The sequence below is a fragment of the Leptodactylus fuscus genome, chromosome 7 (assembly GCF_031893055.1).
Source record: "Leptodactylus fuscus isolate aLepFus1 chromosome 7, aLepFus1.hap2, whole genome shotgun sequence".
Classification (NCBI taxonomy): domain Eukaryota; kingdom Metazoa; phylum Chordata; class Amphibia; order Anura; family Leptodactylidae; genus Leptodactylus; species Leptodactylus fuscus.
The window spans coordinates 121,424,260-121,433,470 of record NC_134271.1 but is presented as its reverse complement, the minus strand read 5'-3'; the positions used below and the strand labels follow the sequence as shown (position 1 = coordinate 121,433,470).

At 41.7% G+C, this 9,211-nt stretch overlaps 1 protein-coding gene across 1 annotated transcript; it reads right to left on the bottom strand.

The window, feature by feature from the left end:
* Positions 1-1,032: 1,032 nt before the first annotated feature.
* CCDC177 (coiled-coil domain containing 177) lies at positions 1,033-8,771 on the bottom strand. The gene is made up of 2 exons (XM_075282936.1): positions 8,679-8,771; positions 1,033-3,257 (listed from the first exon to the last, which is right to left on the bottom strand). The coding sequence occupies exon 2, from the start codon at positions 3,250-3,252 to the stop codon at positions 1,324-1,326; it is 1,929 nt and encodes a 642-aa protein (XP_075139037.1). The 5' UTR covers positions 3,253-3,257; positions 8,679-8,771; the 3' UTR covers positions 1,033-1,323.
* Between the last annotated feature and the right edge of the window lie 440 nt (positions 8,772-9,211).

Below are 9,211 nucleotides of genomic sequence, written 5' to 3'. Positions count from 1 at the left end.
TTCCTGCAGCCATGACATGGCTACATGTGCACATGACCATGGTAGTCAATCGCTGGCCTCAGGAGTGCTGCCAGCATGTATGGCACAAGACTTCTAAGCAGAGCCACTTTAACCAATGGTGCCCACTCAGCCACCCCAGATCGAGCGGGATAGTCCCACATTTCGGGTGCTGTCTGCTGTACCTGGTGGCAGTAAACAAAGATTAACAAGGCTCACCAAGGTGTTGGAGCTGCAGCAAGGAACTAAGCTGGTATCAAGGCTGTAGATAGACAGATCAGGGGACCAGGGCCACAAAGGACTATATACAGCAGGAGGGAATGCTGAAAAGCCCCTGAGTAATTTCACTTTAATGTGTCCCATTTATCAACCTCAGAAATATTTAACAGGAGAACCAATTTTATAGGAATACTATAATACCTATGTATCTATTCTGTGTAATGTATGTACTTAGTTCTATATAGTCTGCAGGCCATGGACGGCATAGATCTCCTATACATGAGAGAGGAGGCCTGTCATCCCGCCCGATTCTTGCAGGTAGTTGTGTGGTTACATATGGCTTAGGCAGCAAAGCCTAAGCATGGTTCCAATGTTTGGCAGTGCAAATATACTATATGTAGATATTACTTAAATTTTCTATGAATTCAACTAAAAGCCTAAAACCTACCCTAGGCTATGAATGTCATAACAGAAGATATTACCTCTATTACATCGCATGGTTGCACAATTTTGCAGGTAAACAGTTTTACTTGCAAAATCACATTATCAGTCTGAAAACTGCCTGTGTGGCTTTTGGGCAAGTCTCGGCTGCCGGGAGGTTCTTACTTGTTACTGTACCCTAACAACTCAAAATTGTACAAGTAACACCAATTTCTTGAGTTTTATTGGATTACTCATTAGTTTGTGTCGTACTTATAAGATTCTGGCTTCAACTGGAGAAAGTTGAACAGGAACAGTAGAAATCTCTTCTTCGGACAATAGTGTATGTATAGCTCAATAAGTCATCACAGGCCACTTATATATATATAGATTACTTTTAGATGGTAATGAGAAGGTATTTGGGTCTATTTAGTAGTGTGAGTATATAGATATAGCTACAATCTGACTTATCGGGTTGGGGCTAAGTAACCAAAGTGAGGAGAATTTGCCCTCAGTGCATATGATACTGACCTATGGATCTTGGATTGCTCTTGCCTTATCATAGTGACCATTACCGCAGCAGTGATGTAACTATTCTACATTCTCTACAACAAGTCATACCCTGGGCCCTGCATCAACACAGGCTGGCATAGAAGTGGTTTTTAGTTCTTTCGACACTCCTGGCCATTATTTCTTATTGATGTTTGCATATAATTCAGCTTCCAGGGCCATTTTATCAAAAGTACGTGTGTTAGTTTCTGCTCTTACTTTCTCTCGTATGTTAAAGGAAGCCCTGGCCACTGAGCGTGCGTTGTCCAGCACAGTCTGTTTTTCCTTAAATATCTGTTCGCTACGCTCCAGCTTCTTTTCTATGGACATAAGAAGTTCCTGTCTTTTCATGTCGTCATTCTTCAGTACCTTTTGGCGATTTTCCCTCTGGATCTTCTCCTTTTCCAGTCGAATTTCCACTGCTTTCCTAGCTTTGTGCTGCACAACTTCATCAGCTACCTGAGCTGCATGTTGCAACCTTCTCTCTGCTACCTTGGCCAGTTCTTTAAGATGCTCTGCACGTTGTTTCTCCCTCTGTTCTGCTGCCTGCCTTGCTCGTTGGATTTGTTGCTCTTCCCGTTGGGCCCTAATCTTCAAATTTTTGTTCTTCTTCTCAAGTAGTTGATCTATATTTTCCTGGGCCCTCTGTAGATTTTTCTCGAGGTTCTTTCTTCGCTCCTCAGTATCAGACTCCTCTTTCTGAGCTATCTCCTGAAGAAGGGCTTGGTGCTTAATTTTCTCCATTTTATTCTGCATTATTTTTTTTACCTGCTGCTGCTGGGTGTTCTCCTGCTTTTTACTCTGGGCTAACAGATACTTATCATCTTGGATATCATCACTTGGCTCTAGCTGGTTGGACTTTTCACTTTTTTCTTGGCTGGTGGTCTTTTGCTTACCTTCCATTTTGACACCTTTTCGTCTGCTTTGCCTTTCCAGTATTTTTTGTCCTTGTAATAAAGCTCTTTGTCTGTCTTTTTCCTCCTGCTCCTTTCTTAAATCTGACTTCTTTCTCTGGGTTTCCCACTGTAAGTGAGCCCAGTAACGCTGTTCTTTCCTGATGTTTTCCTCCTCGTGTCTAGCAATCATAATTGCTGCTATCTTTTTGTCTCTTGGAGGTAATTCGTGAATCCCTTTTTTCTTTACCTCCTTAACCATTTTTTCAACCTTTTTTGTTGTTTGGGGAGAATGACTAAGATCACCAAGACTAAAACTTCGACCCAAGAGGGAATTAACTGTATCTAAAGTCCTGGATTTTGGAATAAACTGTGCAGTTCTGCCTCGTAAGCTTTCCCCACTGTAAGAAGAAGTCATGGATTCTGAGGATGTTCTACCAGAGATACCATCTCGCATTTTCTGTAGAGAGTCCAAAGACTGACTTTTATTTTTCCTTGGGACTGGATGAGAAGAATCCTTGGTCATTGACTCACTGCTGCTCTGAGTATCTTCCGATTGAGAGCTATTACTCCTTTGACCCTTGGATACTGTAGCAGGTTGTCTTCTAGGCCGTGATGGTTTGCCTCTCGTGAGTTTGGAAGGTAAAGATTGAGATCTTTCACTGTCTTTGGAAAGATGTACATTGCTTCTTTGGGAACCAGTGCTGGATGGGGCGTCAGATTTCTTTGATGCTGAAGAGTTTGAGAGTTCTGCTCGTGATGGTGCTTTTGAGCTACCTGGAGAACCAAGATTACTGCTTAGCACTAAAGGTAGAATCCTTCTTTTTTCTTGACGGATAATCCTTTCCCTCTCTTCCCTGCACATTTTCAGCTTCCTCTGTCTTTCTATCTCATAAACTTCACAAAGACCAGTAGCTACTCGCATGGACCGTCCTGGAGCTTCCTTTACCAGATCAGAAAGACTTCTAGATAAAAGTTCTACTGGTTTCACCATACATCGAGCACAGGCCTCCAGGGAGCGAGGACTGGTGAGAACATAGCGGCTTCCTTCTGCTTCTGGACATTCAAAGTTAAAAAGGTCCAAGTGTAACATAGGAGAATGTTCTCTCTGCCGTACAGGAGCCCCTCCCGAGGCCTCCTCTCCTCCTGAGTCTTCAGTGGGTTCAGCCATCATTATGCCTAATAGAAAGAAACTAGATTAGAGTTTGCAAGCAAATATCAAACTGCAAAGCTGCAATGCATCCTTTATTGATGGTACATTCCCAAGTGCTGAGTGTAAGCATATGTACAACTATATTATATCTATAAACCATCACCTGTGATAAATATGTACGTTGGGGAAACACGGTGGCTCAGTGGTTAGCCTTGCAGCGCTGGAGTCCTGAGTTCAAATCCCACCAGGAACAACATCTGCAAGGAGTTTGTATGTTCTCCCCGTGTTTGCATGGATTTCCTCCCATTCTACAAAGACATACTGATAGGGAAAAAAATGCACATTGTGATCCCTATAAGGGGAACACACTACACTTAAAAAAAATATGCTTGTTATTGTCATTCCACTGAAAATCAGAAAAATGATCAGTATTTATCAGTGTAAGTTTATTATAGTAATAACATTATTACAACTTCTGATTTAATCATACAGCTTTCTGAGCCGGGAAGCACATGTGATATCAGCTTGTGATAAATGGAAATATAGGTATTAGGCCTTGGTATTGGTTATCTTGGTATCTCAGGAACCTGTGATGTTTCGGTAATGGCCACACAGCCTAGGATTTTCATCATACTGTTTATATGAATTGCTATGTAGGAGAAGAAAATAAAGATCTTTCAGGTTAATGTAAAGAATTCTTGGTGTGCCAGTTGTTGAAGAGCTCATCTAACCCAAAATTTAGAGCTTCCGGCTTACATTATGTAGCATGTCCCCATTTATACGTTCATACTCACCTTCCATAATTTCTTTTTTGGCAGCTTCCTTGTGGCATTCGGTGCTCTCATGGTGACATCATACACCTGGAGACACCACTGTGACGCAATCACAAGCCTCAGTGGTGACCCCGATGCATGACGTAAAGATAAAGAGTGCTGGATACCATGAGGAGGCCCAAAAGAGGTGAGAGAAGGTGTGTATAAATGTTTTTTTTTATTTTTTACACCTCCCTTGGGGCTCAGCCTATTAACTCTGGGGTCTGAAGAGACCCCAGGGTATAACAATTTCACTTCCAGTTTGTACCAAACTTGTTTGACCCGAAACGAATCAGGGACCCGAAAGGAATCTTGAGAGGTTTGCTATCTCTACTTGCTTTACCGGTATCTATTTGGCAGTACAATTAAATTTTTTGTCACATGTAGTATGTCTTCGACAGACACACATACATCCTTGACATCAGTGTGTTTTCCGTGAAGAGAAGGGAGTATCTGCTGTCAGTCATCTCATGAGAGCAAAGGGTTGGGCCATCACAAAATTCAGTATGCCTAATATTTCCTTTCCATGAGATCCACAGTGAGGGTAGAGTTGGGGAGCCCCCAGACAGCCAGTGGTGGGTTTGGCTGACTTTTTTGTATAGGGGCCTTAAAGTTGACCATACACATTAGATTACTGTAATTTTGGATGAACCTGCCAATCTCAGCAGGACTGATCAAAGATCTATTGCTTAAGGAGACCTCTCACCTGTCGTATGACAACAGGTGTCTTGGGACAGAAGGATCGGGCTGGCGGATCTCAACATGGTGAGACTCACAAGGGTAGTCTGGCAGCACCTTTATTCTCTTTCACCATTCAGAATAATAGTATTGGAAACAAGAGGGATATGTGGTGGCACTACCAACTTTACAAAACATATATAACTTCCCACACAAATACAAAGGGCAAGGTGGGGCATGGATCAAAAAAATCTGCTTCCAATAGAGTTCAATGGTGCTCAGCCAGGCTGATCTAACTTATGGAGTCATGTGAAGAGGAAGGTAGAAAGGCGTCACTCACCAGTCCGTAAAATGTCCCATTTATTCAAGCCATAGGCTAGTCTTACACGACTGTAATGCTTTTACGGTCTGCATGTTGCTAATCAGCAACACTAGTTGCTGATCATCAACATAGACTCCGCAGATGCCCGTGAACTGCCGCACTCGCCCATAGAGTTGTATGGGCGAGTCCGTGCAGTGGCGTGAATTGCGGCCATTACAGATATGTTCTAAAAAGTACAGACCTCGGTTGCAGCCTGGCCACACCATGGATAAAATATCTGGTGGTGTAAGAGGCCGCATTGAGTATAATGTGTCCGCAAATGGTCCGTAATTGAAAACCCTCAATTGCGGACCATTTGCGGTCTTAAACTACGGTCGTGTAAGACCAGCCATAAAGGAACAGGATAAAACCAGGGGCACGCACCAGCTACAGCTGAATTACATGTTACAACACGCTTTCTCAAGCCACACTGGGTATTCAGTGTTTTTATCTAGTTTTTAGGGAAAATCATTGACTAAGTTCTTAAATTACAGCATTAATGTGGATAAGACATCTGCCTATCCATAGCCGTCCATTGTATGCCCAGGATTCTTTTTCTATATCATTTTGCCTCCACTTAGGTAACACATGGTTATTAAATCCGCTAATGTAATATAGAATTACACGACAAAGCCTTCCACAAAAGCATTTTCTCTATCACTAGGGCTTAAAAATCCACCATATGCTCAGCTGCCATCTCTCACCACCTCTCTATGAATATAGTACCATTGTAGGCAACATCTATGTGTGTGTATAAAGGGTCAGGACACCAAAAATGTAAGTAAATCATTTACTATAATTTAGAGAAGAAAATTAAGTACGGGGGTTTTCTGGTTTCTAGTATTGATGGCGTATGCTTAGGATAGACCATAAATATTAGATCTGTGGGGGGTCTGATATCCAGGAACTATGGGGGGCTCTGAATACCATTTCCCAAGACAGCTCCCCCCCTTCCCTGTACAAACTATAGCAGCAGTTTGGGTACTGCATCACTGCCCCATTGGAAGTATATGGAACAGTATATAGCTGCAATATTTACACAGTTTATATGGCAAGTAAGCACCACGGCGCCCAGAATGTAAACAATACCTCTACCGTTAAAGGGGTACACTAATGTTTTAATGTTAACCCCTATCCAGAGGAAAGGGGATATCCTGCCGACTGGTGGGAATCCAATCAATTGGCTACCTCTGGCATTGCCAACTATAATGAATAGAACTGGCAGTCCCCATGCTTGGTCTAATGCTTCATTCAGATTGGGAAACAGAACCCTCATTCTTGTCATTAGTGGGGGTTCAACCGCTGGGATACAGAATGACATGTTTTTTTGTTTTAATATGCTCCACTCTGGGGACAGACTACCTTTAGGTTGAGGCCCCACATTGTGGCACTTCTACCTACTGCTCAACTCACTCCTGCATTTCCGCAAACGTGGGGCCTCATCCTTAGGGTGTTTGTGTCAAGGTGCTTTCACATAAACCCTTTGTTTTAGCTGTGTATAGCTTTGAATTGTTACATTCAAGGCTGAAATAAAATATTTAATGCCCTAAAAATGATTTCGTATAGGCTTTTTTATTTATGTAGTGCTATGTGTTTGTTTTGTTTTTTTTTTTTTTTTTTTTTTTTATTAAATAAAGCAGTATGTTGTTGCTTTTCTGGCATTTTTCCAATAGGCTTCTCTACAGGACATTAAAAATGCATGCTACAAATGTAACATATTAAAATGCTTGTAAAATGCTATGGACTACTAATGCATGCATTTGGTAATTCAGGTGGATCATGTTGGTATATATTACTTACTTTTGATGGTACAGAATAGTTGTATTTGGCACTGCAAAAAATCTTTACATAATGTTCCTTCTTTTGTTACTGTTTAAGTCAGCGGGTTTTCAGATCCAGACATATGCTGTTCCTTTGCATATATTTACAAATTTGTTCATCAGAGAAGTAGACCTGCATCTCTAATTAATAGTGTCGCCTAGAAATTTACATGTAAACTCCTTTTTTTTTAAGTCTTGATAAGGCCTTGTTCACACAACTGATTTTTCATGCTAAATTTGCAGTTTGCCCTGCCATGGATCCATATACTGATTAGCCCTGTTCATTGGGGATAAACAACTTATGGCTACCCACTACAATTTAATGCTATTTAAATGCAGAAACTGCATCAAGAATCGACAAGTCAATGTGATTTCTGGGAAGTGCATTTCACACATTCTCCAAAATTATGGAATACATGTGAATATTAACCCTTGTGAAGATTCCCTAATGACTGTGTTATGCATTAGCATATAATATGATGATGGCAATTACCCCTTTATAACAATAACATTGCAGAGAAGGAAGTCATTTGCAGGTACTTGCAGAGTGGAAAGGAAATTGCAGGTACATACAGAGTAGTAAGACATTTGCAGGTACTTGCAGAGGGGGAGGCATTTGCAGGTACTTGCAGAACAAGAAGGCATTTGCAGGTACTTGCAGAGCAGGAAGGCATTTGCAAGTACTTGCAGAGCAGAATGGCATTTGCAGATACTTGCAGAGTAGGAAGACATTTGCAGGCACTTGTAGAGCAGGAAGGCATTTGCAGGTACTTGCAGAGCAGAATGGCATTTGCAGATACTTGCAGAGTAGGAAGACATTTGCAGGTACTTGCAGAGTAGGAAGGTATTTACAGGTACTCGCAGAGTAGCAAGACATTTGCAGGTACTTGCAGAGCAGAATGGCATTTGCAGGTACTTGCAGAGTAGGAAGGCATTTACAGGTACTTGCACAGTAGGAAGGCATTTGCAGGTAGTTGCAGAGCAGAAAGGCATTTGCAGTTACTTGCAGAGTAGTAAGATATTTGCAGGTACTTGCAGAGTAGTAAGATATTTGCAGGTACTTGTTGCCACCTCTAGGCACCATGTGCAGTGCAGGAGCTGTTCATGGCTACCTGTATTCTGTATATTAGATAAATGTCTAATTTGCAATTTCACAATACGATTGACTGTTGGGGTAACACTAAATAGGATTACTAATTTGTAATCTATGCCTTCACATTACATATGGTTGGCAGGTTTGGGCATAAAGTGTAACAAATATAACACAAATAGTGAATTATGTATAGTACCAACATTCATTAAATATAGACATAAAAATACAGGAAATAGCCAGGGCCCATCTTTTAGATGATCACCATAATATTAAATCATGAATTTCCAATTGCTTTTGTACATCACCGTGTCCTTATAACCAGTTTAATGTCACTACCTCTGCCAGATGCTTCACTAATCCCTACTAGTTCTGAGAGAGAAATAGATCAATGCAGGATGGATAGGGGCATCAAGGAGGAGGGCACAGAAAGCTAGTGAGGTAGTATGAGACCAAAATGAACAGCATACAGAATATACAGATGACACCACCTTATACCATATTATCCTATACCTTCCTATTGTTATTGGTAACATTCTAGATCTACATAGAAATACAGGGCTATACATTTAGTTAATGGATGCAGGCTTTATACATGAAACACAGGAGTATACACACAGCAAGGGTTAACCATGGAAATATGATGAGTGTAGCATTCAATCACATCATGGAGGATTTCCATTTACCTTCATCTCCCACTTCAGGATGTCGGGTGTGTATAGCAGAGGTTTCAGCACCACAGCAGTGGACAGCGACTAGATAATAGCAGGGAGAGGAGGCTGTGAAGAACAGCCAGGGCTCAGCACAGGAGGGAGGGGACGAGAACAGGGATCAGCTGGTGGCAGTATGCAGGAGTGTATGAATACAGCCAGAGACTGGAGGGAAAGAGACAACTGCTGGGAACAGCCACTCTATGGAGAGGAGGGAGGGTAAAGCAATGATCAGCATGGCCATAAATAGGTAGGACACAGGAAAGGCTCCAGTCATGGACACATACAGTAGTGACATCAGGGGCTGCAAAGCAGCTGGTTCTATGTCATTGGGAGGAATGGAGAATACAGGGTAGTCATAGATGCATTTACTGAGTATGCATAGCCTTCAGAAAAAAAATTAGTAAATAGGCTCCTGTCTGCTGTCAAGTTGCTAAGATTCAGTTCTCTAGTTACAGCTACTCAGTGTTGTCACTCAGCTTTCCTAAAGTCCGGAAGAACAAATCAAC

Coding starts and splice junctions, on each gene's coding strand:
- CCDC177 (XM_075282936.1), bottom strand. CDS start 3,252: ATGATGGCTGAACCCACTGAAGACTCAGGAGGAGAGGAGGCCTCGGGA.